Source organism: Solea senegalensis, linkage group LG7 (genome assembly GCF_019176455.1).
Source record: "Solea senegalensis isolate Sse05_10M linkage group LG7, IFAPA_SoseM_1, whole genome shotgun sequence".
Lineage (NCBI taxonomy): Eukaryota > Metazoa > Chordata > Actinopteri > Pleuronectiformes > Soleidae > Solea > Solea senegalensis.
In genome coordinates this window covers 21,767,894-21,782,768 of record NC_058027.1, presented here as the reverse complement: position 1 = coordinate 21,782,768, position 14,875 = coordinate 21,767,894, and the positions used below count along the sequence as shown (strand labels likewise).

The following is a 14,875-nucleotide window of genomic DNA, read 5'->3' as shown; positions in this document are numbered from 1 at the left end:
ACTTATCAGTATATTAATGGACTGAAGCATTTCCCCCCTCATGTTTCACACCTGTAGGATGTTCTTGTCTTGCAGTCACTCATTTCTTTTGTCCTTCAGTACGATCAGTAGTCACCACTTCCATGTACAGTAGACATTTCATCTTCAACTTTCAGACTGAAACATCTTCTCTCTGTTTCAACATGCTCTGAACACCTCTGTGCCTTGCTCTCTCATTGTTCTCTTAGCCAAAGTAAATTCAAAATCTCTCTCTCCTTAATTATATCAACATATTAACCAAATCCATCCCTGACCGATCAGGATGATGCTATGCAAAACTAGCAACTAAGTGTTGATACGTGGTGATGACTGAAACCTGTAACGACTCATTAAAATTTGTTTTATAATTGGGAAAACTATATTAATTAGACTTGTAGTCATACAGCGATTGGCCAGGTGTTTGTTGGCATGAAGTTTTGAAACTGTTTGAAGGTGTGCACTGTGATGCAAATCAATGTATGATTCCATTTTAGCATTGGTCCTTTATCATGTGACTGTTTTAAAGTTTAACTTGAGATTGTGTAGCTGTACACCATCCCCAAGAAGTTCATGTTTTCACTCACAAACCTACAGAACTGATTTCCACCAATCTTTGTTAAAGGGAGGGGAGTTGAGACTAAATGATGGGGATTAGGGGACACTTCCAGGATTTTCTGTTCACTTACATCTGGCATATCTTTCAGAAAACAATGCATAGATGATGTTAAAGAAATATATGTGTTAAGCAATTTTTTTATTCATTGATCTCTGGAATTGTTTCAACTGTAAGAACTAGACAATACATTTCTAGGATTGTTTGGCGTTGGCAAAGGTACATACTCTTAGAGCTTGAGGCAAAATGCAGTACACCAAGTCATCAGATATCATGTATCCACCATAAAACAGCTCAAATTTAAAGAAAAAAACACAAAACCTCATAAACAATTCAGTTCAGGAGCGCCTTAGTATTTTTGGGTTCAGGTTTTGACCATCTCTTTTAAAATCTATGCCTTTTATGCAGTTGGATGCAACCAGAGGAAGCTATAAAAAGCGTCTCTCCTCAGGACAATAACAAACACTTGCTTTATTCAAAACAACTCATCTCATTGTCACTCTTGCAAAGAACGATTATTGTATCTCCACGGACGAGATGTTGCACTATAATGATAACGAGGTTGTGCAGGTAAAGCATTAAGCTCATGCGTGAGTAGATGTCCAGACAATGTCCTATGGTGATTTTGTCTGCTATCGATCCAGACTGAGGCACACGCTGCAATAAAATCTTTTAAAGGCTGTTTTGGGACCTGCTGAAGCGAGGGATCGATAGACTGCAGAGTGGCCCCTTGCTCCTGCCCTGAGCAGGATTAGCAAGGGCCCATGTCCCACCTAACAAAGCAAAGCAGACGAGGGGGGGCCATAGCTTCTACTGATTTCAAATAGACCTTGACTAAAACCCAGACACATCAGCCAATCCAGACGTGAAGCCATCAGTTTTGTACCCACTGTCCATGGAGAGGATAGGAAGTGGCTTTTCTTTGGCATGTTGTGATGACGCCCTGTTTTTCTCGAGTATGTCTGGGGCTCTGTACACGGCTGCCCTGAAGCTGTCAAATGAATTATTCAACCTCTCACTTTGTTCATGGAGGAATTCCCAATGATGTGCATTGCCCTTGGGCTTTGTGAGGAGCAGTCTGGGAATGGATAACAGACGGGATTAAAAGAGGGAGAGAGAAAAAAGAGAGGGACTGAAAAAGTCTCTCTCCTGAGTTATTTTTCAGCAGTACTTTTATTTGAGCTCATGTGAAGAAAGCGAGACTCTAGAATTCAAACACACTCTCTCTGTTAAAAATATGTTGGTTAACGTAGTTAATTGTTCAAGGTTTCTGAAGGGTGTGCACAGCACAGTCAGATGAACCAGTTTGAGACATGGATAGCTGCTCCTTTTTCCCCCCCTTTGTGTCACTTAGGTTAATACAAATGACATTAAACAACATTAAAGTCATAAACTCACTGATTGAGGCAGAAGATAAACTTCTGGAAGCTTACATGAATGAAGTCAAACTGTAAAATGGTGCAGTGATGATGATGGGTGAAAGAGTGGGGTTAATAACACAGATTAAGTCTGTCAATTTAAAGGTTTCTGCCACACGTATGCTGCATCAGCAGACAATCCCAGTCCCAGCTGCACCTTCTCTATTTGTACTGAACCTGGATCAAGTGTAAGCAACTTCCTAAAGGATCATAAAAACAAAAGGAAATGAATTCTTATGGGAACATTTAAGTCGTAATTAACAAAAGCAGAGTTCCATCGACACAGACTAGCCAACCAGACTATTGATTAGTATATAAATCAAAGACTGATGAGCTCCTCTCTCTCTACAGACACCCAGTATCAACAACAACAACACAGTGGCAGGTCCCTCCTCATCATGAGAACAGCTCCAGCCTACATTACCATACAGGAGCTGGGAGGCCAGTGAAAGGCTCACTCTGCCGTCTATATGCCTGGTTGCCCCCTAACAGGATTAAGGGGATATGGTGAGGTGCTGCTTCTGCTTGGTGTAACTCACTCCGATGTGATTTCCATTTGTCTGGCCCAGCCCTTACTTTCCCCACTGTCTAATCCCTCACTATTCTCACCACCGTCCAACAGCTACTCTAATCTGCTGGCAGGCTTTAGGAGGAGACGCTTCCACACACTCCGCAGACTCTGTGGTCAACACGGAGAAGGAGAGAGGGATGTTTGGTTGTTACTGCAGGGGAGCGCACGCACACACACATACGCGTGTACCCACACAGTGTTTATGGATGTGAAGCAGAGGTAAACAGGTAAGATGACTGTTAGAAACTAAGTTACTGTGTACAAGGTGCTGAGTGAAGGCTTACATGCTGTGTGTGTGTGTGTTTGTGTGTGTGTTTGTGTGTGTTTGCTGTCAATGTTGTGGTTCCTGTGCTGTGTGAACATAACTGGATATTATTGAGGTGAGGGTGTTTGTTCACTTGAGTCTTCCACACTGTTGGAGAATCTATTTGCAGAACTAGGGGTGGTGTTCTTTATTCATGGTGTTAAAAACAGAAAATCAGCAAAGGTCAAATGTCAGCTCAGAGATTTTTATAACAAAATGCCAGAATACTGATTGGTTTGTGTTTATTTCTTTTTACAGTGAGGTGAAAAACTCTGTAATGCAGTGAGCAATGTTCAGTCTGTTGCATTCGACACTTGTCTTCATTGGTAGTAGTTAGTAGTAGAGTTATTAGTTTGTATTTGAAAACCATGTATTCAGTCTGCTTATTAATAAATTGGAAGAACCTAGCATTATTCAATTATTTATTTTTTGAAAAGGTACTTAAAGAAGATGATGTAAGATAATATAAAGATTATAGACAACAGCAGTGAAACTCGTTTAAAGGCACCACCGTGAAAAAAGCTGTACATGTACTGTACATATAATCTTTTATCAGTTTGTGCACATATTCCCACTTGAGCTCTAGAGCATTTGCAGTATCATGTTAGCACACACTTTTCTGCTTATACAGCCTGTCAGATAAAGGAGCTCACAGCCCTACTGCTCCTCTTTCATGGAGAGAATGGACAGCAGCCAGTTGCTCCTGAACATGTCACGTCTCATTAGGGCTGATACGTCAGTCTGACGTTGTAGTAAGAGTTACAATTACAAACAACCATTTTCTCAACACAAAGTTAGCTGACCACAAATAACTGTATTTGATCTTAGTGAGGGAGGCAGCTGTGGATCAACAACTCCTGTGAGGTATGATGTAAAATCACGGATATTCTTTATGGACTCTGGTGTTTTGAGTGAGCCGTGTTTTTAGAATGTGACACAAACTTCAGTTTCAAGTTGAACAGCAGAGTGCGAGTGTCCTTTCACCTAGCACAATGCTCATTCTGATGGGAGTCTGTCAGTTTCAGGGTTCAGCTCTTGCATTATTTCTTTCTTTCTGTGTGCATACAGATGTGACGACTGAATGGCCCCTTGTGTAGCAGACATGACAGCAGAGGAAACCTGTGGCCCATTGGTGCTGAGTCCTGTGGGAGGGGTCAAGTTAATGCCAGAGGAGGAACTCCACAGCTGCAACCTGGAAGTGGCAGAGTATCACACAGATGTTCCCACTGAGGAATGTGCAGCAGTGACCGACAGGTAAATCTAAAGGTTTATTGCATCTCTGTGAAAAATAGGTGGTAATAATAATAATAATAATAATAATACTACTGTTCAACCACATCTTATGGCAAAGCTGAAACAACTTCGACAGGTGATGCAAAAAAACTTTAGTTTTCCCCATCAGCAATCTGGCATGTGTGGTATTTTTTGTATATTTCTGTCATGTTTATTTTCATAAATCTCAGAAGATTCACTCCGAGCATTGACTGAAATAATGCAAGAAAATAAGCATAGCAACAGGCTTTCACACAACAGGTTAAAGTTTGCAGGTGACATCTGATATCTGCAGACCACTGTCCACTTGACATGACCACTGTCCCGTGTGTGTAGCAGTGTGTGTGCTGAGGAGCCATTCTGCAGGATCTGCCATGAAGACGGGGCCTCCGGGGAGCTGCTGTCCCCCTGCGACTGCTCCGGCAGCCTGGCCATGGTGCACCGCGCCTGCCTGGAGCAATGGCTCACCACCTCCAACAGTGGCCACTGTGAACTCTGTCACCACCAGTTTGCGCTAAAGCGAATGCCAAAACCTCTCACCGAGGTAGGAACCGGAATCACACATCAGTCTCAATCACTTTATATTGATTAAAACAAAGGCATTTGGGTTTAGAAATGATATCTACTCACATTAACATGTAATTTATTCATTTTGATGAGTTTATTTTGGTCCACAACAACAATAATTGACAATAAAAATAAATACATTTAAGAATGGAAAAAACTTATAGACAGAAAAGGTGTAGGCTGAAGCACAAGCTTATTACACTGAGCCTTTATAGTCATGGAAGAAGAATGAATGGTGACACCATATGGACTAAATTTAAATATCTGGAGCTTAAACATGTTAATGTGCTCTTTTAAAGATGATATAGTTGATGCTCTGTACTTTTTGCCCTCTTTCTATTCTCAATCACATTGCAACTGCATCCCATGTGCAGCTCATCACAAACCTGTGTTTAGTGCTGTGTTTATGTGGACCTCAGGAGCTTATTGTTGCACCATACACATCGTATACAGGACATTTGGATGCAGCATATTATACAGGGTCTAGCATTTCTGACAGGTCCTCAAATGCAACAGCCAGACTGTTAAACACAAGTACTTACAAGTTCCTGCTATCTTGTGAGGCAGAATGTTGCATATTGGACCTTTTTAAATAATGCTGACTTTGTAGCCTTATTAATAGCAAATTCTGGTGTTTCTGTCATTTTAGCAACCGATGAAAATGTTACATGCTAAAAGTGTGTGTGTAAGTGTGTTCACCTAAATAAACCAAATGCATGCGAGACTTCCTCTAACTTCATGTTTCACAGTTGACATAAAAAGGAGAAATAGTTGGGAAAAATTAATAATTTCTCAAGTGGTTTTTAGTGCCTGTGTCTTTCTGTGCGGGAGGTGCACACAGTGCAGTCTGTGCACCACACAACCACACTTAAGACAAGTTGAACTATCCCTTTAACTGGGTCACGCTGACTTGCAAATTCAAATGTAAAGATAATCTGCAGTTTCTTCTCACTGAGAGAGCAGATGTCACAGAGAGTGGGAGGAGCGTCGTGCTGCCTTCACGTTGGAGTACCTGCTGCTGTTCGCTGGACCTGTTCTGCTGTTAAAGCCACTTAGGCTGAGAGATAGATTAGATGGTGTTTCCCCCCCTCGTTGCTCAGCAGAGGACAGGACTCGGCCCTTTTGCTTCCTCTGCTGCATGTGTGGCCACAGCGAGTAATCTGCTGATTAAAACCTGCCAGGTTAAACCACACAGTGACCAGCATACACCTGCTGTCAGGCTTTGCCGCACACATGCACAGTAACTCGTGTAATAACCCGAATACAGAATATGAAACTGAGGTGACTGTGCACAATGGATGTAGATCGGAATATAATTTTAATATTGCTAACACAAAATAGTCTCAAATAAGAGAATAATCATTCTTTCCTGGACAATTTAGACATTTACATTCAGCTATTGCAATTTCCCTCCTACACTACTTACACACACCGGACTTGACAATGAACTCCAGAATGAGGGGAAAAAAAGTTATTTAAGTGACTTTGAATGTAGTATGGTTGTTCTTCACACTCGGTTAGAAAAAGAGAAAATATCCAATGAGGGGCAGGTTCTCTATGTGTGGGAAATGCCCTTTGTGATGCCTGGTCAGAGTGGTTCAAAATGATGAAAGTGGTAAGCAGTCTGTGTTTATACAGCACCGTTCTTGTCCTGATGCAGCATGTCCACAATGTTACTTACTTACTTACTTACTTACTTACTTACTTCCTTACTTCCCTGCAGTGGTTGTGTGCTCCGTCCATGCAGCAGCAGAGGAGGACGCTGTGCGGTGACACGGTGTGCTTCTTGTTCATCACACCACTGGCCAGCCTGTCAGGGTGGCTGTGTGTCCAAGGAGCGAAGGACCTCTACTACACCAACGGCATGGAGGCCCTGGGGCTGATGGTCCTCACACTGGCTCTGTTTACTATCTACGTCTTCTGGACTGTGGTACGTACTCTCAGGCTCTCACCGTATGGCTCTGTAGGCTCGTTGCAATCACCAGTCCCTTTGTAACAAATGTTTAAAGTATATGACCTTAATTGTACTTAATTACAAAAGTAGGTGCTTTAGAGGTAAAAGTAGAGCTCAGTGGTATGGCGAGCTGTCTTTCAACTGGAAGTTTGTGGGTTAAATTCCTGGTCCTGCTTGTCTATATGTATCCCTGAGCAAGAAACTTGTCCCTGTCAAGACTAGAAAAGCGTGCTTTTAAATACAGAGAAATATAAATAAAGTACAGTTTTGATGGTACAGTTACAAGTCCTTCAAATATTTTGTGATTTTCAAGTCAGACAAAAAAATAAAACTAACTTTGAATGTGTACCCATGTTTTAGTTAAGCTGTGCAGTCTAGAACTTGTGAAGCGTACTGAAATGTTAATAATTTGTGTCCTAAGGTATCCGTGCGCTACCACATGCATCTCTTTGCAACATGGAAGAAGACGGACCAGAGAGTGCGACTGCAGATTCCCTCGTCTGGCCACAGAACAAACAACCATCAGACTCTGTCCATCAGCAGCCTGAGCAAAGCCACCAACAAAGAGACAATGGTGTAGGGCTGCGTTCTTCTACAATCAACACACCTCCCATGTAAGGAAAGTGAGTCACAAGGCCCCAGAACACAGACGGGTGACTGTTAAACCACAAAACCTTGTGTGGAAACTTAGACTTTGAAACAACATATGTGTAAATAGAGTCATTCTTCACACGTAAGATATTTTTATAATTCCTCTTTTAATTGCCCATTACAGTATGAAAAATGTACATTGAAATGTAGTTTGTTGTAATGATTTGTAAATACACTTATTGATGGATATTTTAATTGTATAGTTTATAACTGATGAAAGGCTTTATCACTATTTCTGCTACTCTTGTCGACACCAACGAACTATGAGACGGTTGTGGTGTCTCCTACCGTCCCTTTTAAAGTCTCTTGAAGCCTCACTTTTCTGTTCCTGCCTGACAGCAGTGGAAGCAGAGATGTTCCATCCATCTCAATGTTTGACATGTTTTTACCTGAGTGTGGATCCGTCAGCTCCAATCCGTCCGACCTTTGTTCTCTGACCTTACTCCTAAACACGGAACTGCTGCTCTCTGGATGCTGTTTTTGGCCCCAAGTCAAAAAAAAAAAAAAACACTCACTAGTTCCACGAAATAAAGTCACTGAGATCACATTTGTTTTAACCCTCCTGATGTTTGATGTGAATCACTCAGAATAATCCAGGACCCAGTTTGTATATGCTTTAATGCAGTAAGTGAATGTTTTACAGTTTATAAAGTGACAAACTTTGTGGTTAGGAAAGAGCAACGGTGAGATAACTAAAGCATTAAAATATCAGACTTTAAGGTCCAGTGTGAAACATTTGAGGGTTTATTGGCACACTGAATATACTACCATTAGTAGTTTTGCATTAGTGTGTAATCGCTTTAAGATTACTTCCAAAAACCTAAACTTAATTCTTGCTTTCTCTTTTTTTATGATCAGTGAGACATTTGACCACACATATGTAAAGCGTGTGACTTTACTGTATTTGTTAAGAAAACTTTATTCCAACACTTATTTCACACACACACAAACATTTAAATAATCATTTAAATTAGATCAAATCAAGGCAAAGCTCACATCTGGTCTTGTGCAAATCAGAGACTAAACAAATACAGAGGTTCATACTGTTTCAATAAGGCATCGGAGCTCTCCACTAACACATCTGTGTCCTACTGTAGTTTTCTGTAGGGAACAACACTGGAACCAGACAACAGCAGACCAAAGCCAGTCCAGTTTTCCGGGCAGACATGAAGGACAGCAGAAAAATGGACACGCATTCACATGACGGCACAGCTCGCCTCTTTAGAAAGTTCCTGAAAGGAAAAAAAAAAGTGTCACATGTCATCGATAACCCTCATTGGACACATGGTGGTCTCACATGCCGCAGACAGTCTGGTTAGTCATGAGCATGCGGTTAGTGAGGGGAGGGCAAAAGGGGTTAAATACAGCGGTAACTCCATCAGCAGGTCACAGACATCACAGGTTTAGCATGTTGATGAATTGAAGCGGGAACTGCAGGCTAAGTGATATGTGACACATGGCCCAAGTGAAAAACTGAAAAGAATCAGAGCTGCAGAATACTAAATTCCCAAAATATGGATTTAAGCTGAAGGAGCATTAATTTTAAATTAACAGATGGTCTTGATACACAAAATGGCGACACTGGTGCTACCAACTAGCGTTGCTTTTGTCCGTGATGTAATCGGTTAACCACAACGTGCCCAGCATCAGCACATTGAAAGTGGGCTTTATCACCACCTAAGGTTAACATGGCAGAGGGAGAAACACTTAAAGGAATACTTCACTGATTTGTATTACTAGAATAGGGGTAGTATATTTGAAAAAGTGTGCTTCCCAACCTCAGTTTCTATTGAGTCATGAAATATCTTCATTCGTTTTTTTACGTGCCCACCAGTGACACTTGGTCCGAGGCTTGAAACTGCAACGCTAATTCCGCACTTTTTAGACCTACTCGTAGGGGGACGGGACCTCATTCCCAGAATTAATAACTTTATCTCAGTCAGTGTCATGAAACATCTTTTTATAGCTTTGTATATTTCATCACATCATTATACTGAAGACAAAGACGGCAGCAAATGAAACGCATACTTAAAAAAAAACATGCAAAACACAGCAAGTCCATGCAGACAAGCAGAGGGGAAACCTCCTCACCTATGGTCTGCTCTGCACTCAAGACACAGAACAACACTTCTTTTTTCTCTTTGGCTTCAGTGAAAGCAGGAAAGAAAGTGAAATGGGAAGTCAGGTTTCACTTACAAAACCATTTGCCTGAATAGTAAAATGAAAGGTTAAGAGCTAAGGTGAAGGAACAGTGAAGGAATTTCACCCTGTAGTGATTTATAGTGGCTGAATATTCTAGTAGATCATATTGTTCCTGTTAATTTATCAGTAGGACACTGATAATAGTGGCTGTGTTTTTGTATTTGCAGACACCGAGCTGTTGCCTGGCACTGGCATGGACTGCTTCATGAGTTTGTGTTGGAATGGAGGCTTAAGACAAAATTGCTGGATAATAATTGATATTCATAAGAGAGTCTGGTGCTGCAGGGCTGAAGCTCTTAAGTGCAGTTGCTATTGTTTCTGAATCAGAGGGAAGGTCACATTACATCCCATCATGTGCAGTTGTGACGGTTTTTTTATGTCTTGGTGAATTTTACCTGTCTCCGAAAATGCTGGATGGCACTGCCCGAGACAATTTCTTCATCGAACTCTTCCTCATCACCTCTGACCTGCATACATAGACTGCGCTCAGCCATCTCCTGAGGAAAGAAACAAAACCTCAGTAAATCTGTAAATTCTCACTGGTTTCAATGAGTGACTCAGTCCAAATTCCTAACCTCATGGTTGGCGTTGAGGAGGACGACCCTCACATTGGTGGTGGGGCCCCAGCTCCTGTGGCCCTGAAGGACCAGGTCGCCAGAAACAGCCTCCACCCCTGCTCCTGCTGCCCAGATCTGACAAGTGGACACAGACACACCCTTAGGAAACTGACAGGATGACCAGTATCACTGTTCGTGTTGAAGGGAGTCCTGTTTTCTGTCTCCACAGTGAGTCAGTGTTGGTTTCAGTTAATGCAGTCAGTGATTACTCACTGTGAGCGTCTGCCCAGCGGTCAGGACACAGGAGGAGGGGATGTGGAAGGAGATGTCACCAGAGTCTGGGTAAATCCTACGAACAACCCAGCCTCCCAGCGACTGTTCCTGCAATGTAGAGAAGAGAACGGTTAAAATGTGGTGGATTCACTTAATTGCTCAGTATTAAAAAGGTTTATCAATAATTTTATCTTTAAAAGAACATGTAACATTAATTACTTTTCATTGAGATAATACAACTTTGTTCAGGATAAATGTGTAGTCTCTTAGTCTTTGCTAAGCAAACACCTGATGACATCACTAAGACGTCACAAGAGTGATTATCTCGGTTTGTCGAAGCACCTCCAGAGCTGCAGGAGACAAAATTCTCAATTGTAACAAGTACAAATGGAGACAAAAACCTACCGTTTCAGAGTTGTTCTTCAGTCGGACATATTTTCCATCCATGTCCACCTCTGCCACGCTCACAACGCCATGGTCTGTTGACCGACTGGACATCTTATAGGCAGGTGAGCTGCCAGTGGCTCCCTCATGTTTGCGTTTCTTCCCTCTGGCTTTGCGGCTGCTGTGTTCGTGGGTTCGGGGGACGGTGGTACGCTGGGAGGGACTGGGTGACAGATGCAATCTGTGGGGAAACAAGACAAGTTTTTCCTTTTCTTTTCCCCCCCCCATCTCTAAGAGCAGAGAGTAAACTGGACGATGCTTTGCTCGACTGATGTCTAATACCTCTGCTCCTCCACCTCCAGCATCTTCCTGTAGGCATTGATCTCCATGTCCAGAGCCAGCTTGACATCCAGCAGGTTCTCGTAGTCTTCCAGCTGACTGTACATCTGGCTCCTCATGTTCAGCAGCTCCTGCTCCTTCTGACTCGTTTTCTGCTGCCAAAGCTCCCGCTCCCTGTCCAGAGTCCTCTCCAGGTCCTGGTAGCGACTCTCCAGCACCATTTTCTAACAGAGGGAGAAGATGCATAGAGGATTACCCTACGAGTCCTTAAGTGTTTTAAACAGATTTGATTGATGATTCCATACATGTACATTTTTACATCATGGTGACCACTAAATGTAAAGTTATTGCCCTCTCCCACATTCATTTTGATGTTGGTCAGAAAAAGCAGCAAGACTTTCCTGGAAGGACGTGGTAAGGTTGTTTTGTACATGTCAGAGTGTCAAGTCATAAAATAGCATTTTACATAAAACTCTGTTTAAACATTACAGCTGGTGCGTTCACATTAAATTAATTATTAAATTAATTTTACACACTGAACAAAAAGGAGACGGTTGGGCCAAAATTGAGTGAGGAAACTGGTTTGACCAGTAAATTCTTAATATGTGTATGTCTTAGTTCAAATTGGTTGCACTTATAAACAGTTAGCTTAAGGATAAGGTGAGTGGTTGTCAATTATGTTCATTTGTGTTTTTCCATGCTAATAAACTGCATCAAATTAGTTGGAAACGCACCATTAATTTGGACGTACGGTCACTCCAACCTGACCCAGTCGATGTATGCGATGACACAAGCAAACCGTCATCCAACATGGCAGCTGGAACTCTAATATCTGCAGAGCTATCTGATGTTGAAGATTTAACTTACATCTTTCTGGTACACCTGGAGCTGAGAGCTGAGGGTCTCCACTCTCAGTTTGGTGGTCTCCAGTTCATCTTTAGTGGCTGACATGGCATCATTCTTCTCAAATGCAGCCTGCTGGGCATTCTCCAACTAAAGCACACAGAACTCGGTGTTAACAGGATACATTTATATACAGTCAATTAGAAGCTTACGCTAAAAAAAAAACAAACAAACCCCAAAAGGTTTTATGATGATGACAATCATCATAGAGCTTTAAGTTCTGCACCTTTGAGCTGAAGGTCTTGTCGATCTCCTCTTTGTACTGTTGCAGCTGAGACTCGTGGTCCTGGCGGAGCTGCTGCATCGTCTCAGCCAGTTTACTCTCAAACTCTCTGCATCTCCCTGAGTCCATCTCCACCAGGCGGCTCTCGTGGCGGCTGCGAATCTCCAAGATCTCCTACAAAATGTGATTCAACCACCAAAGGCCGATAGCCAATGGTTGGTATTTGACTTGGGTTGGGGTGAATATATCACTTGTGTGTGTGCGTGCGTGCGTGCGTGGTTACCTGCTCGCTAATGTTCCTCTGGAGTTCCAGCTGTTCTCGGAGTGTCTGCACCTGGTTCTCCATGTCCACCCTCCTCAGGATCTCTGAGGTCAGCTGGTTCCTGGTGTCCGATAGAACGCCCTCTACCTGGACACACAGAACCTCGTCAAAAAATATAGAACACCACGCTCCACACTGCATCTACACCACGACTGGCTCGGTAAGCTTCCATTTAAGTTTATTGCCAATTTAAAATACATTTTCAAAAACTCTATACTCGAAAGTGCATTATTTCGTGTTTCCATTCCCTGCTGTGAAGCACATTTTGGGAGATAGTTTGCAAGTACGAAACAAATCTTTTTAATTAAATGATTCAGTTCACTGAAAACAACTGCTTTGCTTGTCACTAGTTTGTGTCGCGTGTAAAACGCCATCACGGCAATTCCGCGCAGTCGTGCTATGACGACTCCGCCCACATCGAGGAGGTACTGTAGTAATGGAAAACAACGTGCCTGGTACCAAACTGAGTAGAGTCGAGCCATGCTAGAACTATACAGTGAAAAGTGCCTTAAATCTTGCAGTTGGCACTAGATGCACAGCACACAGTGTCCAGTAATTATAAACATGGTCATTTGATAATGTATCATTGCATTTGTAGTTCGCTCTATTGTACAAATAAATGTATCTTTTTTTTTTTGCTCGTACATTCTCAAACTGGCCCTGCAGGTCGGTGAAGTCTTCCTGCAGTGTTCTGTTTTCAGACGTCAGCTTGCTGCATTCAACATCCTTGGAGCTAAGAGACGCCTCGACTTTCCTCCACTGAGCCAACGCGTTCGCCAGGTCGCTCTCCTTCTTCTGGAACCTGCAGAGTAAAAGGAGGTAAATTAAGAGCGTAAGAAAGAAAGAAAATATAGTGCAGCACGTTTAGCGCGTTATTGAAGCTGCAGTCGGTATGATTACTAAAATAGTTTCGCGAGTTTCTTAAGCAGGTTGTAAAATAAACAAACAAGAAAATCTCTTATTGATACAGACATGGTTTGTTTTGTTTGAGTTTGGTGCCAACATTGACCCCGAGTCAGAAATGCTTAATACCTACATGTAAAACATGTTCTGCTAAAATAAACCCTGACTGCTTGCATCATCAAAACAGATTTTCATAAAATTTGCATCATTCATGGAACGTTTATCACTCAGGAATCAGAATTTAAATCTAGATATTGACGGCCTATATATCGCATGTAAATGTCACAATAATTATACATTCATCGTAGTCATATGGTGGTACACATAGGATTCACCCGATTCAGTGTGTATTTATAACCGACCCACTGTGGTTCTTCAATGTATTAGTGCCATGGTTCTCAAACTGTAGTACGTGTACCGACAGTGGTACGCGAGCTTCATCTGGTGATACTAAATAAGAATTACCTTATCTCTAATTTCACTATACCAGTGTGTGAAGTATATGTGAGGAAGAGGAGGATGATTTGAGCAAATGATCTTATTGGGAGTAAATCTGCCTCCTGTGAAAAGTCAGTGGCTGACTTTTTGCTCAGTCTATTTTTAACAATAATGTTGTTACTTAAAGTATTTTGTCATGTGGTACTTGGTATAAAAAGTTAAAGAACCACTGTATTAGTGGAAATGTCTACCATCTTTTTCTGCAAATTTGCATCTAGAACCAAACATTTTGAAATCGGTCCATTTTCAACTGGACTCCGGTAAATCCACTACCTGGCTTGAATTTTCCTGAACTCCTCGCACAGATTCCCGTAGTCGATCTGCAGGCGGGCCTTCTCCCCGGCCAGGCCATCCAGGCACTTTCTCACGTCGGCCAACTCCTCCTCGTACAACCGCCGCACGTTGCTCATCTCCCGGCTTTTCGATTCATCCTTCTCCTCCAGCAGCACCAGCATGGAGGCCCGCTCGCTCTCCAGCTCCTGGACCCGCTGGATGTAGTTGGCGAGGCGGTCGTTGAGCTGCCGCAGGTCATCCTTCTCGTGGATGCGGGACAGGCTGGTCGGGCTGCACCTGGATGAGGCCAGGCCGGCGGCGGCCGCGCTGCGGCGGGATGTGGAGCGGCTGGTGCGGCTGGCAGAGGCGGCGGCGGCGGCGGGGGTGGAGGTGACAGAGGCCATGGCGATGGTGGAGTCACTGCTGCCACTGCCGAGTGGTCACTAATAAATACGCAGTTTTCAGGCGGTTCAGAGGGACAGGTGTTGAGCTGCGAGCCGCAGGAGAACACACGGCCATCCGAACAGGACAGTGATGATGATGCTGGAAGAGTCACTGTGGATTATATGTGACTGAGTCTGCGGGACAGAAACACGCACACAGCTGAGGCCACGCAAACTTAACGACTTC

General features: G+C 42.8%; 2 protein-coding genes and 1 long non-coding RNA gene across 10 annotated transcripts in view; 2 read left to right on the top strand and 1 right to left on the bottom strand.

The window, feature by feature from the left end:
- zgc:158785 (uncharacterized protein LOC791214 homolog) overlaps positions 1-9,958 on the top strand; it is a 17,020-nt gene extending 7,062 nt beyond the window's left edge. For 2 of the 7 annotated variants that reach the window (XM_044030736.1, XM_044030738.1), the window contains 6 exons: positions 2,401-2,556; positions 2,672-2,847; positions 3,993-4,178; positions 4,533-4,740; positions 6,487-6,693; positions 7,139-7,915. In XM_044030736.1, coding sequence (XP_043886671.1) covers positions 4,006-4,178; positions 4,533-4,740; positions 6,487-6,693; positions 7,139-7,297 — 747 coding nt within the window. In that variant the 5' untranslated portion in view covers positions 2,401-2,556; positions 2,672-2,847; positions 3,993-4,005 and the 3' untranslated portion in view covers positions 7,298-7,915. Of the gene's footprint in view, positions 1-2,400; positions 2,557-2,671; positions 2,848-3,398; positions 3,789-3,992; positions 4,179-4,532; positions 4,741-6,486; positions 6,694-7,138; positions 7,916-9,737 lie in introns of those variants that run through there. The other 5 variants (XM_044030740.1, XM_044030739.1, XM_044030743.1 and 2 more) reach the window with 5 other exon arrangements.
- Positions 7,969-14,875, bottom strand: lmnl3 (lamin L3). Of its 2 annotated transcripts, XM_044030719.1 has the most exons (12): positions 14,246-14,875; positions 13,217-13,373; positions 12,533-12,658; positions 12,253-12,423; positions 11,991-12,116; positions 11,127-11,347; positions 10,806-11,025; positions 10,401-10,508; positions 10,146-10,262; positions 9,966-10,067; positions 9,460-9,513; positions 8,538-8,600 (listed from the first exon to the last, which is right to left on the bottom strand). In XM_044030719.1, exons 1-11 carry the CDS (start codon positions 14,647-14,649, stop codon positions 9,478-9,480), a joined length of 1,788 nt encoding a protein of 595 aa, XP_043886654.1. In that variant the 5' UTR covers positions 14,650-14,875; the 3' UTR covers positions 8,538-8,600; positions 9,460-9,477. The 2 variants fall into 2 exon arrangements, with proteins under 2 accessions (XP_043886653.1, XP_043886654.1); XM_044030718.1 differs by lacking the exon at positions 9,460-9,513 and having other exon boundaries at positions 7,969-8,600.
- On the top strand, positions 12,399-14,496 carry LOC122772570. Its single transcript, XR_006360786.1, has 4 exons — positions 12,399-12,464; positions 12,563-12,731; positions 13,238-13,390; positions 14,278-14,496. It is a non-coding gene; the product is annotated as an uncharacterized LOC122772570 (long non-coding RNA).

Excerpts from the sequence above, each read along its gene's own strand:
- lmnl3 (XM_044030718.1), bottom strand. The coding sequence starts at position 14,649 with ATGGCCTCTGTCACCTCCACCCCCGCCGCCGCCGCCGCCTCTGCCAGC. Across the intron at positions 13,374-14,245 it reads TTCAGGAAAATTCAAGCCAG|GTTCCAGAAGAAGGAGAGCG; the intron begins GTAGTGGATTTA and ends TTTACTCTGCAG. Across the intron at positions 11,348-11,990 it reads TCCAGGTGTACCAGAAAGAT|AAAATGGTGCTGGAGAGTCG; the intron begins GTAAGTTAAATC and ends TCCCTCTGTTAG.